Below are 18,425 nucleotides of genomic sequence, written 5' to 3' on the forward strand. Positions count from 1 at the left end.
CAAAAAAAAAAAAAAAAAAAAAATGAGTGGCTGGATGACCGAATAAATTAATGAATGAGTGTGATCCAGGCTTTCTCTGGGGTGGTTCTTCCAGTGTGAGAACAGTTCCATCCTAGAGTCACCGAGAAATGCTGAATACATAACAAGGCCAATCAACAGAGTCAGCCTCTGAATATTCATGCACAGATGATGCTCCCAGTCAATATGTTTGATTTTTGTGTTTACTGATAGATTTTCAAATTCACTGTGTAAACCAAAGTTCTAAAAATAAAAAGAAGAGGAAAAATGAAAACAGAAAAGAACTTGTGGTAAGATCATACATTACTTCTGGATAGGATTGCCAGATAAAAATACTAAAAATTTTTCATTGTTTATCTGAAATTCAAATTTAACAGGGCACAGTATATTTTTATTTGTTAAATCTGGCAAACTATTTCTGGGCTAATAACCCTATGTAGAAGAGAGGGCTGAAGAGAGTTATCTGGTGGACATGCCCATACCTGGGAGTCAGAAGGAAGGCAAACCAAAGGAGGATTCAGAGAAGCAGATAGAAGAGCCTGCAGAAATACGGAAGAAGAACCAGCTGTGCGCAGAGCTTCTGCGGAGCATTGACACAAGCACGGGGGGAGGTGGGGACCAGGAGGATGCTCAGTGAGAAAGGCCTGATGGCTGTAGAGTTTGGCCCTTACAAGGTTGTTGGTGCTTCTAAGAAGTTCTATGTCAGTGGTTCTCAGTGAGGGTGGGGTGGAGAAGGGGTGCGTGGCAGAATGACCTGCAGTATATCAGAACCGAAATCTACATGCTGGAAGTAGCCCTCTCCCCCTCTGAGGATTGGGGAGAGAGACATAAGTGTTACCCTTATCAACTCAGAATTTATGTGGTCTGTTCGGGGGGGCCGTGTTGTGGTTGCTAAAGCACAAAATAAATGATAAATCTTTTCTTGCATTTATCTTGAAAACCACGCAGGTGATCCACAGTTTACAACTATCTGTTGGAAAGTCCTTATCTTCAATCTACTTCCTTCACAGCCTCTGCCCGTTCTGTAGGGTACCTCCCTCCACAATATCCTCAAGCTTCAGCAATCCCCCACCCCCTCATCTATTTTTCCTTTTATTATGTAGATCAATTAGGCCTCTCTTGCCAGCAAAAAAGGTCCAATCAACTTTCTCAATCCGTTCCCAAATGATCTGAAAGATGAAGCATTTTCAGAGAGGGGGTAATAGAGCTGGCAATTATAAAATTCTCTTTGGCAGGCTGCGAAAGAGAAAAGTATGAATTTTCTTGCCCTGTTCCTGGTATTTTGAAAAGCTTTTCAAGTGATCGTGATACGTGGACGCTTCTGAGAGATACCACTCTTAATCAAGACACAAAGCCTTTTCATTTCTTGAAAAGTCTTATTTCTTGGCAAATTTCTCCCTGCAAAGTGCATTCTTCTCTCTGCTCTTTGCCCAGAAAGAGGTGCCCTTGTGTGGGAATGGACATCCGTGGTCTGTCCCAACAGAGATCACAGAGTGCGGGCCAGGACCAGGTTACCCAGAACAGCCACTTGAGTCTCCCAGCCAATGGCCCTGGCTACACTGCCTCCAATTTCAACAAGGTCTTGCTGAAAAAAAGAGGCAGACCTTAGGTGGTCCAGTCACCTCCCCAACCAGAATGATCCTGAGGATGAAGCTTCCCAGTTTCATCAACACTGCCTTGGTGGGTGGTGATGACTATGGCCAGCGACCGGGCAGATTCACAGGGAGCCCTGGGGGTGAGCAGCCAACCCCGCAGGACATTCATAGGTGGGGCATGATCTTAGCCTTCCTCCAGCTGGTCTTCAAGTCCCCCAAGGGTCAGAGTCCCACCCTCCTGGTCTGACCCCTCAAGGTTCCTCAGGACACCAGGGATCCTCTGACCCCCCCCACCCTTCTCACTTCACTCCCCGACCCCTCCCAAACAACGGACCCAAGTGTGAACAACCCCAAGGCTGGTGGTGAACAAGGCCTCCAAGCACCAAGCCCAAGCCTGCCCTCTTTTCAAAAAGAGGGAGGCTGTCCTCAGCTATTTCGGACCTATTTCAGAGGACTTCTGCTCCTTCAAACCTATTTTCAAAACTCAGGATGACGAAGGCTCTCCAGATGAACTCCAGTTTCACCCCCTGATATGTGGCGGCTAAAGATCAACTGACCCGGTAGCCAGAAAGGAGGAGGAAACATTACTAAAAGGGGACCTCGTTCCCAGAGGTAATAGCCTTTAAAAGGTCTGGTTTGATGACTTTGGACTCTTAAAGGGTTGTCTTAGCTTCCTGCCCCCAACGTGAGTGAAACAGAGAACAAGAAAAAAACCACCTACGAAATCCAAATTCAAAATTTTTCTTGGCCTGTGAGTCCATTTTTTACATCCCCGAATCCCAGTCAAGGCAACACACACACACACACACACACACACACACACACACACACACACACACAATCAATGCCCTTTCCAGAATATAAATGTTAACACATGTAAAATCATGAATTCCATAATTCCTCCTGTGGGCGTTGGGTCACATTAGGTTTCCCACTAAGTGAAATGATTGTCACCTGGGTATAGCTCCTTCCATTGTGTTGTACGCAGCACAGGAACACGGGTCTGGAGCTGTGGACATTTGAGAACTCCAGCCACCCACCTCCCTGCCTCTGTGGCTTTCCTGCCTTTGGCCACCAGATGGCACTCTAGAAATGTTCTCAGCACCAGAGTCTCCTGCACCAAAGCGCCCCTGCATTACTCCCAGCTGGCCTTCTTCCCTCTTCTCTGTTCCCTTTCAATCGACGTCCCAGAGTACAGTTGAAGGGGCTTTGTGGAGGGCAAATGTGCGTGATCTTGGGCAAGCTACCCAACCCTCCATGCTCAGCTTCTTCACCCCTATGGCCTGGTTGTGAGGGTGGCATGGGACGATGCAGGTAAAACACTCGGGACAAGGCTTGGCAGGTAGCTGCTATTCTCATCAGTCTGCTCAGACCCCTTCCAAAGCTCCGCATGCCTTCAGGACAAGGTCCAAATCCTGAGCACGGGGTCCCAGGCCTTCCATCATCTGGCGGCCCCTGCTGACACCCCCAGCCCACCGTCCTCCTCCCCACTCGCACAGGCCCTTGTGTGGGACTGCGAGAAGCAAGGTCGCCCACCTCCAGCCTCTTCCATTCTGCTCCCTCCACCTGCTCGCACCTGCCCCCCCCTCACTCTTCCCCGTCCTTCAGGGTGTGTCCTCCAGGAGGAGCCTCCCCTGATCCCTAAGCCTGACTCTGGAGCGATCCACTGGACCCACTTCTTTCATTTTCCCCACCCTGGCTTGAGACTACAAGCCCCTTGGGGGTCACTTTGTCTTGCTCACTGCCTTGCACATAGTAGGATGAGTGAGGGCCAGACAGTGAGGCCGCCATGCAGGCTGACTGTCACCAGAGGGCCTGGGGCCCACGCTGGTTCCCCTTGCAGGGCAGGTAGCACTGGGCCCTCGCCCGAGCTGAAGAAGCCCTGGGAAATGAGCCTTCCTGGCCAAGAAGGCGGAGGAAAAAAACGTGAAGGGACAAATGCAAGACCATTTTTACCATTTGCATTCGAGGTATAAAGCCTGGCAAATAGTACAAGGTAAGCTAGTCCCATGTAATGAGTGCTTTCTCTGTACCAGGCATTGCACCAAGCCTTCACTTGCATTATCTCATCAAATCCTTACCACAAACTCGGGAGATGGGTGACAGCCACGCTCTACAGAGAAGGAAACTGAGGCCCAAAGAGGTTATGTGACTTGTGCCATGTCTCTGAGCTATTGAGTGTTCTGTCTTCAGAGCCAGACTGTAGGAAACACCCCATTGGATTCAGACCCCTTGCTATTGGGAAACCTCCAGGGGTAGAATATGAAAGGATAGGGTGTGGGAAAGAGAATACAGAGGGGAAGGGGGGTGCAAGGTGAGGCTTAGGCCAGGGAGGTCCTCAGTCGCCCCATCCTAATGGCCACAAGCGCCCTGGCCAATGGGCCTGATTGGAGTCATTTGTGTCCCAACAGGCACCTCCAGCCCCAAGGACTGAGCTGCCAACACCCATTGAGGGGAAGCTGGCCCTTAACTCCCATCACTTCAAAAGGTTTAGAAACCTCTGGACTCAACCTCAAGGTAAAGTGCGAGACTGGACAATGGTGGGGGCAGTGGATGGAGGAGGAAATGAGAAGCAGCAAGTCACCTCAAGGCCACCCAAGCCAACTGCCCACTCGCCCCCCTCCTGGCCTCACCTCTGTGACGGGACTCTTGGACATGAACAGCAGTGGGAAGAGAAGAATTGGAGGAAGGGAGGGAAAGGGAGAGGAAGGTGTGGGAGAGGGAAAGGTATAAAAACCTCCAAGACCAAGGAGCAGGAGCTGGGGGATTCCCCCGGACAGGGGCTCAGGCTGGACCAGATGTGGAGAACAATGGGCCAGGAGGCTAGGGAGCCGGAAGGGAAGGGGGAGGGAGGCCACACCGTCGGGTCAGAAAGGTCATTGTACTTCAGGAGCCAAGGACACGGGCACCTTTGGCTCCTGAAGTATGTGGGCAGGGACTGACCCAGGGCCAGTGCAGCCAGAGGCAGCCACAAGGTAGGCCAAGCTGGCAGATCACGCCACCCACCGCTAATAACAACGTCATTGCCTACGACTCCGGGCCAACGTTTCATTTCATCCCCACGATTTCCTGCTGAGAGGGCTACTGTTGTTATTCCCATCTGCACTCTTAAGATGAGGCCCAGAGAGGTTGAGTAACTTGTCCTACATGACCCAGCTGGGAAGTTGTGGAGTCAGGATTGGAACCCAGGCATTTTGGCTCTTATAGCCACTCTCTTAATCAGCGCTGCTTCCCATGAGACAAAAACGGGTGATGAGGGCGAAGTCAAGACTGAGAGGCAGACAAGTGTGGGAAAAAGGGGAATGGGAGAAGAATGACGGGAGATGACGGAAACAAAGAGAGACAAGGAAGGGAAGAGAGGCCAGGGTGTGACTTGCCCGGGAGGGGCTCAGGCTCTCTGCTCACTTGGCCACAGCAGGGGCTCCCCTCCCCTCAGTGGCTGCCTTGCCACATGGACGGCACCTTCCCATCCGGCCTGTCCCCAGCCGCATCCTCCTCAGCGGCGGGCCACTCAGCTTCATGGAAACTCTCTTTCTCTAATTGGCATAGAAACTCATAGCCCTCCCTTTTCCTGTAGGTGGGGTTTCCATAGGAAAAAGCTGCTTCTCTGTTTCCCCAGCCTAGCAACTGTTTGGAAGTCAGATCCCCACATCCTGCTCTACTGGGTCAAGTCCCTCCTGGACCGGCTCTTGTCCATCATTTGCTAACGGGGACCAACAGTGCCCCTGAACAATTTTACTCCATTGGTCCTTGGACCCCTCAAATCTCTTCTGATGAAGATGGCCTTGCCTGGGAATTCTGCTGGCTCCATCAACTAATTATGGGACGAGGCTGTGCCAGCAGGTCTGGGGGCTGGAGAACAGGGCTAATCAAGCCCCCCAGGGAACACTGGAGGACTTGCCCAGCCTTCGAAGAACTCTAGCGGTTTCTGGATCTAGCCCACTCTGGCGGTAAGCATGATGCAACTTCTGCCACTTCTGCTGGGACTTTGGGGGCCAGGTGGCTACTTGTTCCTTTCAGGGGATTGTCAGGAGGTCGCCACTCTCACTGTGAAATATCAAGTGTCAGAGGAAGTACCGTCCGGCACAGTGATAGGGAAGCTGTCTCAGGAACTGGGCCGGGAGGAGAGGTCTGGGCGAGCAGGGGCTGCCTTCCAGGTCTTGCAGCTGCCTCAGGCGCTCCCCATCCAGGTGGACTCCAAGGACGGCCTGCTCAGCACGGGGAGGCGGCTGGACCGGGAGCAGCTTTGCCGGCAGCAGGACCCCTGCCTGGTTTCCTTTGACGTGCTTGCCACAGGGGATTTGGCTCTCATCCACGTGGAGATCCAGGTGCTGGACATCAACGACCACCAGCCTCAGTTTCCCAAAGGTGAGCAGGAGCTGGAAATCTCTGAGAGCGCCTCCCTGCGCACCCGGATCCCCCTGGACAGAGCTCTGGACCCAGACACTGGCCCCAACACTCTGCACTCCTACACCCTGTCTCCCAGCGAGCATTTTGCCCTGGATGTCATTGTGGGGCCCGATGAGACCAAACACGCGGAACTCGTGGTGGTGAAGGAGCTGGACCGGGAAATCCATTCATTTTTTGATCTGGTGTTAACTGCCTATGACAGTGGGAACCCCCCCAAGTCAGGCACCAGCTTGGTCAAGGTCAATGTCCTGGACTCCAATGACAATAGCCCTGTGTTTGCTGAGAGCTCGCTGGCACTGGAAATCCAAGAAGACGCTGCCCCTGGTACTCTCCTCATAAACTTGACTGCCACAGACCCTGATCAAGGCCCCAACGGGGAGGTGGAATACTTCCTCAGTAAGCACGTGCCTCCAGAGGTGCTGGACACCTTCAGTATTGATGCCAAGACAGGCCAGGTGATTCTGCGTCAACCCCTAGACTATGAGAAGAATCCTGCCTACGAGGTGGATGTCCAGGCAAGGGACCTGGGTCCCAATCCCATCCCAGCCCACTGCAAAATTCTCATCAAGGTTCTGGATGTCAATGACAACACCCCAAACATCCACATCACGTGGGCCTCCCAACCATCCCTGGTGTCCGAAGCTCTTCCCAAGGACAGTTTCATTGCTCTCATCATGGCAAATGACCTAGACTCAGGAAACAACGGCCTGGTCCACTGTTGGCTGAGCCAAGAGCTGGGCCACTTCAGGCTGAAGAGGACCAATGGCAACACATACATGCTGCTAACCAATGCCACGCTGGACAGGGAGCAGTGGCCGCAATACACCCTCACTCTTTTGGCCCAAGACCAAGGACCCCAGCCCTTATCAGTCAAGAAACAGCTCAGCATTCAGATCAGTGATGCCAACGACAACGCGCCTGTGTTTGAGAAAAGCAGGTACCAGGTCTCCACTCGGGAAAACAACCTACCCTCTCTTCACCTCATTACCATCAGGGCCCATGATGCAGATCTGGGCGTTAATGGGAAAATCTCATACCACATCCAGGACTCCCCAGTTTCTCACTTGGTAGCTATTGACTCAGACACAGGCGAGGTCACCGCCCAGAGGTCACTGGACTATGAACAGATGGCCGGCTTCGAGTTCCTGGTGATCGCAGAGGACAGGGGGCAGCCCCAGCTTGCATCCAGTGTCTCTGTGTGGGTCAGCCTGCTGGATGCCAATGATAATGCCCCAGAGGTGATTCACCCCGTGCTCAGCGATGGGAAAGCCAGTCTCTCGGTGCTTGTAAATGCCTCCACAGGTCACCTGCTGGTGCCCATTGAAACTCCCAATGGCGTGGGTCCAGCAGGCACTGACATGCCACCACAGGCCACCCCCAGCTCCCGGCCATTCCTTTTGGTGACCATTGTAGCAAGAGATGCAGACTCGGGGGCAAATGGAGAGCTCCTCTACAGCATTCAGAGTGGGAACGAAGCTGGTCTCTTTGTCCTCAGCCCCCACCTGGGGCAGCTGTTCATCAACATCACCAATGCCAGCAGCCTCACGGGGAGTGAGTGGGAGCTGGAGATCGTGGTGGAAGACCGGGGCAGCCCCTCCTTACAGACCCGGGCCCTGTTGAGGGTCTTCTTCGTCACCAGTGTGGACCACTTGAGGGACTCAGCCCGTGAGCCTGGGGCTCTGAGCACATCGGTGCTCACGGTGATTTGCCTGGTCGTACTGCTGGCCATCTCCGGGTTGATCTTGGCTCTGATTATGTCCATTTGCCGGACAGAGAAGAAGGACAACAGGGCGTACAACTGTCGGGAGGCCGAGTCCACCTACCGTCACCAGCCCAAGAGGCCCCAGAAACACATCCAGAAGGCGGACATCCACCTCGTGCCTGTGCTCAGGGGCCAGGTGGATGAGCCTGGCGAAGCTGGGCAGCCCCCCAAGCACGTGGGCAAGGAAGCGATGATGGAAGCAGGCTGGGACCCCTGCCTGCAGGCCCCCTTTCATCTCACACCGACCCTATACAGGACTCTGCGTAACCAAGGTAACCAGGGAACGCTGGCCGAGAGCCGAGAGGTGCTGCAGGACACTGTCAACCTCCTTTTCAACCATCCCAGGCAGAGGAATGCCTCCCGGGAGAACCTGAACCTTCCCGAGCCCCAACCTACGACGGGCCAGCCCCGCTCAAGGCCCCTGAAGGTTGCGGGCAGCCCCACAGGGAGGGTGCCTGGGGACCAGGGCAGTAAAGAGGCCCCGCTGAGCCCGCCGGCCTCCTCTGCAACCCTGAGGCGGCAGCGGAATCTCCATGGCAAAGTAGCCCCTGAGAAAGAGTCAGGCCCCCGTCAGATCCTGCGGAGCCTGGTCCGGCTGTCTGTGGCTGCCTTTGCGGAGCGGAACCCCGTAGAGGAGCTCACTGTGGATTCGCCTCCTGTTCAGGTACCTCGGTGTGGGCAGCTCCCTCTCTTGTCAGCCCCCCTCACCCGCCCACAACAGCATCAGACCCCATTACCCTCACATTCTTCACATTCATTCCTCAGGCTCACCACGCACTTTAGGATGCATTGGGTGCAGTGGTTCAGGGCACAGCTCTGGGGTCAACAGAATTTAGCTGTGTGATCCTGGACAAATGACTTACTGTCTCTGAGGCTTAGTTTCCTTATCTATAAAATAGGGATGACAGTAAGAGCATCTGCCTTGCAGAATTGTCCTAAGGATTTGGTCCGTTAATTCCTATATGAGCACTCACTTAGAGTGCCTTGTGCAAGTAGACACAGAGCAAAGGTAGTGATTGAGAGTACAAGCTTTGGAGCAAGGCTGCCCAGGTTCAAATTCTGGCTCCACCTCTTCCAAGCTGTGAACCACAGGGAAGTCACTCAGCTTCTCTGTTGAAGTTGCCCAAGTTAACAGCACCCATCTCCCAAGTTTGCTTGAAGGTAATAAAGTGAATGTGCTTAAAGCCTCTAGAATAGCGTCTGGCGTGTAGTCAGCACTCAGAAAATGATTATGATGATTTCTGCTAAGCTCTTCTCCATTTCACCTGCCCTCATCTCATCTGGGCAACCTCCGGGTGAAGCAAGCCGGCATAGGCATCATTGCCCCCAGGCTCAGGGGCTGCATTTGACCTGCCTGAGACCCCAGAGCTTGCCAGCTAGGCCTATGGGGTAGGACAGTGGAAACAACCTTGGAACTTGGGAGTTAGGCAGATCTAGGTTCCAGTTTCAGCACAGCCACTTTAGGAGCTGGGCAACATTAACATCTGAGCCTTATTTTCTTCATCTATAAAACGGGGATTGTGATGCCAAACTTAGCTGTGTCTACCTCCCAGGGGGTTGAGAATTAAATGGGATGATGAATGGCTGTGTCCAGTGACCTAGGATTTACTGGACACACCTGGGAAAGCTTTTTCCGGGACGGTGTCTGATCTCACACCCGTATCAACTCCTCTGAACCCCAGATCATTTTCCCTGTGCCAGGCTGCCCGCCCAAGGCACACTTCTGTCATGAGCCAGGCTATCAGCTCATGTTTCCTGCGGAGCAAGGACACAGCTTCCTTCCCCCACCCCTTCCCCAGGAAGCCACCTCGAGAGGGCCCAGCTGCTCTCTCAGGAGTCCTGCCCTGGGCTCTGTGCAGCCCCAGAAGTTGCCCAGAGCCATGCATTCATTCATTTGTTCATTCATTCATTCACCCATTCATTCATCAAATGCTTATTGAATGAGCTCTTTGTGCCAAACACTGTGCTGGTGGTTGGCAAACAGAGAGAGCAGATAGCAAGCCCTGCGGGTGACCCCACTGGGGTGAAAGAGAGGAGGGTACCAAGTTGGGATCAAGTTGAGGGTAAGAGGCAGCTTGCCTAATGCTTGTCTTTCCGGTAGCACAGTGCCACAGTGGAGTCAGACCCCAGTTCAAAGTCCAACCCTGCCTCTAATTGCTGTGTAGCCCCTGTAAGCCTCAGGTGCCACATCTGTAAAGTGGATATAATGGTATCTCTTTCCTTGGGTTACTGAAGAATGACATGAGATTATATACCACTGGACAGTTATTAAGTGCTTATCATAAGATCTATTCCTAAGTAATTTATAGACTTTCACTCATTTAATCCTCATAGCCACAACCAACACATGACCTGAGTCTCATTTTTATTCCCTTTTTTTTTTTTTTTTTTTTACTGCTGAGGAAACTGAGGGTCAGAATGCTTAAGTAATTCCTTAAGGCCACACAGATGGGAAGTGGAACAGGGGCACATTTAGGACTTGAACCCAAGTCTGACTCCAGAGTCTGGACTCTAACTGTGAAATGACAGCTTGAATGACAGCATACAACTTAGGGTTTGGCACTCAGGGAGTTTCCCTGAAGTAGCAGCTGTCACTCGAAAACAGGGTGGCAGGTGCTTGTAGGAGGGTTTCTGGGCCTGAGCCAGGAGGTGGGAACTGCCCTGAGGCAGGCAATGGGACCCTGGCCCTCCCACATCACAGTGAAACCCCAGTCCTGGCCACCTCCCCTTCCAACTCTCCTCTGAGGTTGGCATTTTCTGTCTTGAGCTGCCCAGAGGGCAGAGGGACCCTCTCAGGGAAGAGGGGGGCTGGGCCCAGTTGGGAGGCAGAGGCAGCATTTCTAGGAGGAACAACCCAAACCCCTTGACTCTGCAGAGCATTTCAAACCACCTAATTAATCCTGACAACCCTGTAAAGAAGTCTGGGTGGTATTTTTAGACCCACCTTAGAGATGAGGAAACTGAGGTCTGAGTATGTCTAAAAACCTGCCTGACATCACACAACAAGCTAGAAACGCCCTTGACTTGGTCTGTTGCCTTCTCCCTCACTAGGGCCTGTGGGGCCTCACCCTGACATCTCACCCACCCCTGCCCCATTCACCAGCCTTTCTGAAACGCCACCGTCTCCTCTGGCCTTTCAGCTTGAGCACCTTCTGACCGAAACTCCCTTCCTCCCTCACCCTGGCCCTCACCCTCTCTCCACTTGCCAAGCCCCTGTGGAACCTCCGGGTCTCAGCAGAGGCGCCTGGCATGTAGTATGAACTCAGAAAACATATGTTGAAATAAGTGAATTACTTCCCCCTGTATCCACAGCCCCACCCCGTAACTCCCTCCTTGCTGCAAGCTGGGTGAGGGGCCTTCCTCTGCTCCACTTGACCTCCACCGTTTCTCATCCCTGGTGCAACCCCCCATAGCAGCTGCTGTGTCCTGTCTCCCCTGACTATCCTCCCTGGCAGACTGGGAACTCCCTGAGGGCAGAGACTGGGCCTTGTTCTCATTCTTACCCCCCCAGCAAGCACTCGGCGTGGCACAAACAAGCTCTCATTAAATACGTGTCGAGCGAATGAAAGGATGAATAAACGAATGATTCAAAGACACCCTTCTGCCTTCTGTACAACATAGTCTTACATCTGGCCCGCCAACAATGGCTCAGTCTTTGAACATCACTGAAGCGGGGGAAATAACACTTTACAATAATCCTTATCGAGGTTATAATACATTTACAGTCAGGACATGCCCTTTTCACCCCCATCCCACAGCTTCCACCGGGAGCAGGTCTCCTGGGGGATTGAGAGTTGGGGGACAGGCCCAGAGGGTTCTCATTCTCTCTCTCAGACTCCCAGGTCCCGGGAATTTGTAGTTGACACATGGCCAAGCAGGGAACCTGTCTGCACACATCCCTGCCTCCGTCACCATCACCGTTCACCATCCCCCATCCGATCCACGAACATCTGAAGCTGGAGGAAAGACTATAAAAAGAAAGCGCCGGCATTGAGGGAAACATCCGGTGAGGAAGTGTGCTGGGTTGGAATTGTGTGGAGTCAACAGATTTTTCCTGTCTTGTAGCAAATCTCCCAGCTGCTGTCCTTGCTGCATCAGGGCCAATTCCAGCCCAAACCAAACCACCGGGGAAATAAGTACTTGGCCAAGCCCGGCGGCAGCAGGTAAGCTGCACGTAGCCCCCACTGGCTTCTCAAGCCCCCCACCAGCCTGCCCTCACCCTTGCAGCCTCTGTGCCTTGAGGAAGGGTGAGCACATCCCAGACGCTGCTCCCCTGGGAGACTGCAGCGAACAGCATCCATTCCCCCACCCAGGCATCCTGGTCCTGGAGCAACTGTATTAATAGTATTTACAGGACCCGAGTCACTAAGGAAGTGACTTCATCCCTGAGGCTCTGATTATCTATCTGTTCCCTGATTGCAGAGGTGCTGGGCTATGAACTTTAAATCTGTAACGTTTAGCTCTTTCTCTTGACCCTTAAACATAATATGAAGGCTCCTGGCTAAGGATGTGGGTGTGTGGGTGTGTTCCTTTGGGCCGTCCTAGAATTAAAGAGACCTCAAGAGGACATCTAATTTAACTCCCTCTTGCTACAGATGGAGAAACTGAGGCTCTGAGTAGTTTGATCCAACCCAGCTATGTAAACTTGAGCAAATCAAGCCTCAGGGATGCAGTTTCTCATCCATGAAACAGAGGTCACCACACTTCCTTGTAGTGATGGGGTAGGATTTAATGATCACACGCATTCTAAGCCCATGGCCCAGTGCCTGGCACATGGGAGGTACACAAACAATGCTAAGTCCTTTCCCCTTAAAGTGACTTTGCTCAAGGTCAAATAGCCAGTGAGTGGCAAAGCTGGGACCAGCTCTCAGGACACTGACTTCCGGTTCAGTGCTCTTGCTGTGACAACTTACAGTCTTTTTTTTGTTGTTTTTTTTTTGCAAAGATAGCTAGAAATAGTGTAGAGTAGCGGTGAGCACACACATTCCAGAGTCGTATCAGCCCGGATTTGAATTCTTACTTAATTTCTGGGGACCTTGGGCAAGCTACCTAATCTTTACAAATCTTGGTTTTCTCATTTGTAAAATGAGGACAAGAGAACCCCTTACAGACGTGAAAGGTTTGATGAGAAGGTAAATATACCTTGCAAAGCATATGTCTGACTCAGAGTAATTGCTCAATAAACATTAGTTGTTGCCATTACTTGCAAACTTGCTACCCCTGCATAGGAGCAGAAATGGCCACAGAAAAAAAGCAGCAAGGACCCCCAGGCCTTAAAGGGAGCTTTTCCAGATGCTGGGATGAGGCGCCAGGCCTGTCCCCACCAGGCTAAGGTAGTCCCAGGAACTGGCCTCCCCCAGGTGATAGAGAGGGTCTTTGGGAGGGAGGGGTCAGGGAGACAGCAAGAGACACCATAGTAGATTCTGAGTAGCTTTCGGATGCCTCACCTCTGCTGCACCCTCTATTGACCTGCTCTTCTGGTCTGGGATTTAGCCTCAAATAGGGAGGAAGGAACATTCAGTCACTCAGTCCACAAAGTATTTATTAAGCACCTACTATGTGCCAAGTCCTATTCTGAGCACTGGTGAGAGAGCAGGGGATGAGACAGACAAATATCCCTGCCCTCACTGGAGCTCATACTCAGATAGAGGGATGGAGGGGTGGAACGATGACTGCATTAGATCACCCAAAGTTTACTAAACTCCTATTCCATGCCAGGTAATGAGAAGCAATGGAGGGACAATGGTGAGTAATATCAGGGCATTCATAGTCACTTCTGTTTGCTGACTGCTTACAACACTGTGCTAAGCTCTTTACATGCAACACCTCATTTTACCCCCATAACGCCCCATGAGGTGGGTGTTATTTATTACTCCCATTTTACAGATGAGGAAGCAGACTCAGAGTAGGCAGGAGGGCTGGGATCAAGTAACCCAGATTGGTCTGACTCTGAAGGCTGGGCTGTGGACCCACTTCCCTCTGTGGATGAATGAATGCTGGCATGAATAGAAGACTATTCATGAGCAGGAATGAATGAAACTATGTGTGAATTTCCTCACTCACGGACTGTGTTGGCTCCCTTTGCAGGAGTGCAATCCCAGACACAGATGGCCCAGGTGCCAGGGCTGGTGGCCAGGCAGAACCAGATCAGGAGGAAGGGCCCTTGGACCCTGAGGAGGACCTCTCTGTGAAGCAGCTGCTAGAAGAAGAGCTGTCGAACCTGCTGGACCCCTACACAGGTAGGGACTCCCCAGGGTCACCCCGACCCCGCTTCTGCCCCCACCGTACCCTCCTGTGCCCAGGCTTCAGAGTTCTGCTCCAATCCACTGCAGGAAAACAGCCATTCTATCTCTGGAGACTATCAGCAAAATTTTTTCACTTCCCCTGGAGCTTCAGATCTTCATTTGTTTAAAGATCAGATTCTACTCTGATCATTCATTTAAAAAAATCATCATAAGAATAGTGAACAGTTACTGAGCTCTTGGTGTGTGCCAGGTACCAAGGAAGCATCTTATATACATTATCTCAGTTAAGTTTCCAAACAGTCTTTTCAGGTAGATATTATGAGCTCCAATTTAGAGATCAGCAAACTGAGGCTCGGAGAGGTAATACAGCCTGCCCTGAGTCACTTCAATGATTGAAGGGAAGCCATCCTGAGCCCACCTACCATCAGGGGACCTCTCTCTACCTCCTAAACCACTCATCTGCATTTCTTTGATGTCTTTAAATACCCTTTTACCCTGAGAATTCAAGAATCTGCCAGCTCCCTCCGCCCCCGCATCAGTCAGCCCCCTTCAGGTAACACACAGTAAGTCCAACCTACGCTGATTTTCTGTTTCTGTAGTTAATAATCTGCTCTTCATCTGGACATATTCTGTGCGCTGAAGGCATGACAGGGACTTCCCTTTCCTTGGTTAAAAAAATAGATAGCTAACTTTTATTGAGTGCTTTCTATGTGCTAGTCCCTGTTCTAATTGCCTCATGAGAAAATCTTCTGAGATAGGGACTATTCGTTATCCCCATTTCATAAAGGAAAAAAACTGAGGGGCCAGGGTGTTCAGTAATTTTCCCAAGGTTGTGCAGCCAATGGTTATTAACCCAGGCAGTGTGGCTCTAAATTAAAATTAAGTAAAAGGAAATCTAATTAAAATCAAGTAAAATGAAAAATTCAGTTCCTCAGTCATATCAGCCACATTTCCGGAGCTCAGTAGCTACGTGTGGCTAACGGATATTGTTTGGGACAGCACAAATCTACAGAGTTTTACAGGACAGCATTGTCTAGAATGCAGAGCTGTGAGGTTCAATAGAGTAGCCACTGGCCACATGTGAAAATGGCTAGTACCAATTGAGATGTGATAGAAGTATAAAACACACTCCAGATTTTGAAGACTTAGTATGAAAAAAGAATGTAAAATAGCTCATTAATAATTTTAAAAATATTGATTATGTGATAAAATGATGATATTATATATAAAAAAACTTTTACAAATTAATTTCATCTTCTCCTTCTACTTTTTAAATGTGGCTACTAGAAAATTTCAGATGACCTCAGTGCCTTGCATTATATCTGTGTGCACCAGCTCTGCGCTGGAACCTGTGGGCTCAGTTCCCATGTGGTCCTGCTTCCCCACAGCACAGAGGGCAAAGAACACAGGGAGATGGTAACAAGTGGTGTGACGAAGAGCGCAGCAGGGGTAGAAGTGCCTGCGCTGCTCACAGGGCTGGACTGTGATGAGGCTACTGGGGAATGTGCCTGACACTGGGGTCTTGGCTGCATCAGATAAAAGCCCCACCTGAGGATGTGATGATGACCATATTTTACCGTTGCATGAGCTCACTGAATGCTTACAGCCACCTGACAAGATAAGTGCTACTATTTCACCACTCTGTGAGCGAAAAAGGAGGCTCAGAGAGGTTAAGCAAGTTTTTCAAGGTCACAATGCTCATAAGCTGCAAAGTTAGGAAATCAAATCCAGGTCTGCCCAGTGCCCACCTGCCGCGGAGTGAATTCATCATCACATTTCAGCCATTCTCCTACACTCCACTGATTTTCTCATTCCAAGCTTCATTCCTTCCAAAGCTCTCTGACCCTTGTGCAAGGAAAAGCCTGATTCTGTAACACCAAAGGAGTTCTAAACTTATTACCCCAGAGTCTCAGGGAACTTAGGTTTACATTCCCCAAATGTCCAGGGTTAATATTTATGTCCATTCAATCATTCAATAAACGTTCACTAAGCCCCAGGCGTGGGCTGGACCAGTCGGGAAGGGGCGTGACCCTGCCTCACAGCCTGCACAGCCCCACACTGTGAAGGCAAGACCGAGACTCATTTATCAATAGAAACAGCATTTACTGTATTTTGCAATAACTTTTCAAAATCACAAAAGTAATATTTGGTTAATATAGACAAATGTAGATAAACAAAAAGAGAATAAATCATTTCTGCCCAGGGGTAATTTCAGTTAACACTATGACGCGTCCCCTTCCAGTCTTTCATTCTATGCACAGAATTTAAAGCAGGGTACCTTAAGCAAATATTAAATACATGTTAAAGCAGATGTTGTGCTTTTTCTTTTTTTTTTAAAGACACACATTCTTAACCACAAGGCCTATAATTTCTTCCCTCTGGCTTGGCCTCTATCATTGGGCCTAGAACTAGTTTTCTGAGACAGGATTTTCTGTTGAAGAGATGGGAAAAGGAGAAGTGTGATGGTGGGATTTGGGGCCTGGGGGACACTTTTTCACCACCCCGGCCCTTCCCTGGGACAGCTCTTAGGCAGCCAGCCCCTTCACACGGTTTCCTGCAGCTTGAGAGGGGAAGGTTGAGGAGTTGAGAGCATGGGGCCAGGAGGCAACAGTACAGACCTTAATAGGCCTGGGAAACCAGAGCCACCTAGCATCCAGGGGGAGGAAGGGCCAGCTCTTCAGAGAGTGGGTGCAGTGGTGCAGTGACAGGGGGCTTCCAAGTCATCAGACCTGGGGGTCAAATCTGGGCTTGGTTGCCTAGTAGCTGTGTGACAACTTCTTGGAACTTCAGTTTCCTCATCCATAAAATACTCTTGACTTCAAAGGTTTGTGTGGAGGTTAAATGAGATAATTATGTAAATTGCCTAGCACAGAAGTACTTAATAAGTGGTCACTATTATTATGAATAGGAACCGAAGGCAGCGCCAAGCCAGGAACTCCACCAAGGGCTAAAAACGGGGATTCCCCCACCCCCACCCCCGGCATCCTCAGCTAGTGGTGTCCTGAGGGAGTGAACATCCTGGCTGCACAGGGATGGATGAAGGACACCTAAACCTGAAACAGCCCCACGGACCGGGAGATGCTTTAGAAACGGGCCATTTCTAATTCTAGGCCTTCCTCCTCCCCCTGCCGCGTCCTCACTCAGCTCACGCGCGGACATCAGTCGCTGCCTTCCTGCCCGGAGCGCTTCCCTGTCAGGGCCTCTTCCTTCCCGCCCACCTCCGGCCGCCCCATCGGTCCCCTCCATTTCCCTTTCCTCCTTTGTCCGGCGCCCCGCCCTGCCCACGACCCCACCCGCGCCCGCCATGGGCTCCGCCCTCACCGCGTCCCTTCCGCCCCTTGCAGGCCTGGCCCTGGACCGGCTGAGCGTCCCCGATCCGGCCTGGATGGCAAGACTCTCTTTGCCCCTCGCCACCAACTACCGTGACAACGTGTTCTCCCCGGACGCTGCGACCTCGGAGGAGCCCAGGACCTTCCAGACGTTCGGCAAGGCGCCGGGGCCCGAGCTGAGCCCGACGGGCACGCGGCTGGCCAGCACCTTCCTGTCGGAGATGAGCTCACTGTTGGAGATGCTGCTGGAGCAGCGCCCCGCCGTGCCGGTGGAGGCCGCCTCCGAGGTGCTGCGGCGGCTCTCAGTCTGCGGAAGGACCCTGAGTCTAGACCTAGCCACCAGCGGAGCCTCGGGCTCGGAAGGCCCTGGGGGCCGATCTGGAAAGAAGGGGGCCAAGGGCAGGACCAGCAGCGGCGGCAGCAGCAGGGACCTGTGGATCCAGGAACCAGGGGTCCCGGGAGATGTTAGGAAGCCCAGGCCCTGAGGACTCTGGGACAGGAGGTGGTTTCTCTAATCTTTGAACTCACTGACCAGAGGTGGCCTGAGAACTTAAGGTGACCAGTGCTGCCCCACAGAGGAGGCAGGAGCCCCAGGACAAACAGCGGGCTGACCAAAGCAACCCCTTGTTAGGGGCCGGCTCTGCCTGTGGATTTTTTGGAGGAGGAAGACAGTTGGCCGCTGAGATAAGTGTTTGCTGGCAAAACACACGTAAGAGCACAGAGGGTTCATCCTCCTGCAGAGCAGATGCCAAGGAGTGTCACAAGCAGGAAAGGATGGCCTGGGTGCACACTGGAGGGTGTGGGGGGCTGGATCCTGGGGCACCAGGCAAAGCTCTCTGACCTACTAATAAAGGAAAAGCAGTGGCTCGTTATCCTGTTTGCACCTGTCGAGAGGGAGGATGGAAGAATAGAGTGAAGGTTCTTTGTCATCCAGTCCCTGGCCAGAGGGTCATGCGGGGCCTGGACAGGAGGGTGCACAGTGTTAGGTAGGCAATGATGGACACGGGTACTCTTGACCCCTGCTCCTCTGCTGCTGCTACATTATCAAATAATCCGATTCTCAGCT

At 51.8% G+C, this 18,425-nt stretch overlaps 2 protein-coding genes across 4 annotated transcripts in view; one reads left to right on the plus strand and one right to left on the minus strand.

Moving 5' to 3' along the window:
- The window catches only part of RNF14 (ring finger protein 14), a 46,808-nt gene that overhangs the window by 24,071 nt on the left and 4,312 nt on the right, over positions 1 to 18,425 (minus strand). The window lies entirely within an intron of this gene.
- On the plus strand, positions 4,750 to 18,231 carry PCDH12 (protocadherin 12). 3 transcript variants are annotated; one of them, XM_004280228.4, is made up of 4 exons: positions 4,750 to 8,449; positions 11,851 to 11,948; positions 13,873 to 14,024; positions 17,375 to 18,231. In XM_004280228.4, exons 1-4 carry the CDS (start codon positions 5,570 to 5,572, stop codon positions 17,842 to 17,844), a joined length of 3,600 nt encoding a protein of 1,199 aa, XP_004280276.2. In that variant the 5' UTR covers positions 4,750 to 5,569; the 3' UTR covers positions 17,845 to 18,231. The 3 variants fall into 3 exon arrangements, 2 of the variants coding, with proteins under 2 accessions (XP_004280276.2, XP_033262445.2); XR_004477125.2 differs by lacking the exon at positions 17,375 to 18,231 and having other exon boundaries at positions 11,620 to 11,948; positions 13,873 to 13,923; XM_033406554.2 differs by lacking the exons at positions 13,873 to 14,024; positions 17,375 to 18,231 and adding an exon at positions 12,381 to 12,507.

The sequence above is a fragment of the Orcinus orca genome, chromosome 3, assembly GCF_937001465.1.
Source record: "Orcinus orca chromosome 3, mOrcOrc1.1, whole genome shotgun sequence".
Classification (NCBI taxonomy): domain Eukaryota; kingdom Metazoa; phylum Chordata; class Mammalia; order Artiodactyla; family Delphinidae; genus Orcinus; species Orcinus orca.

Coding starts and splice junctions, on each gene's coding strand:
- PCDH12 (XM_004280228.4), top strand. CDS start 5,570: ATGATGCAACTTCTGCCACTTCTGCTGGGACTTTGGGGGCCAGGTGGC. Junction 11,949..13,872: donor GCCAAGCCCGGCGGCAGCAG/GTAAGCTGCACG, acceptor CTCCCTTTGCAG/GAGTGCAATCCCAGACACAG. Junction 14,025..17,374: donor CCTGCTGGACCCCTACACAG/GTAGGGACTCCC, acceptor CGCCCCTTGCAG/GCCTGGCCCTGGACCGGCTG.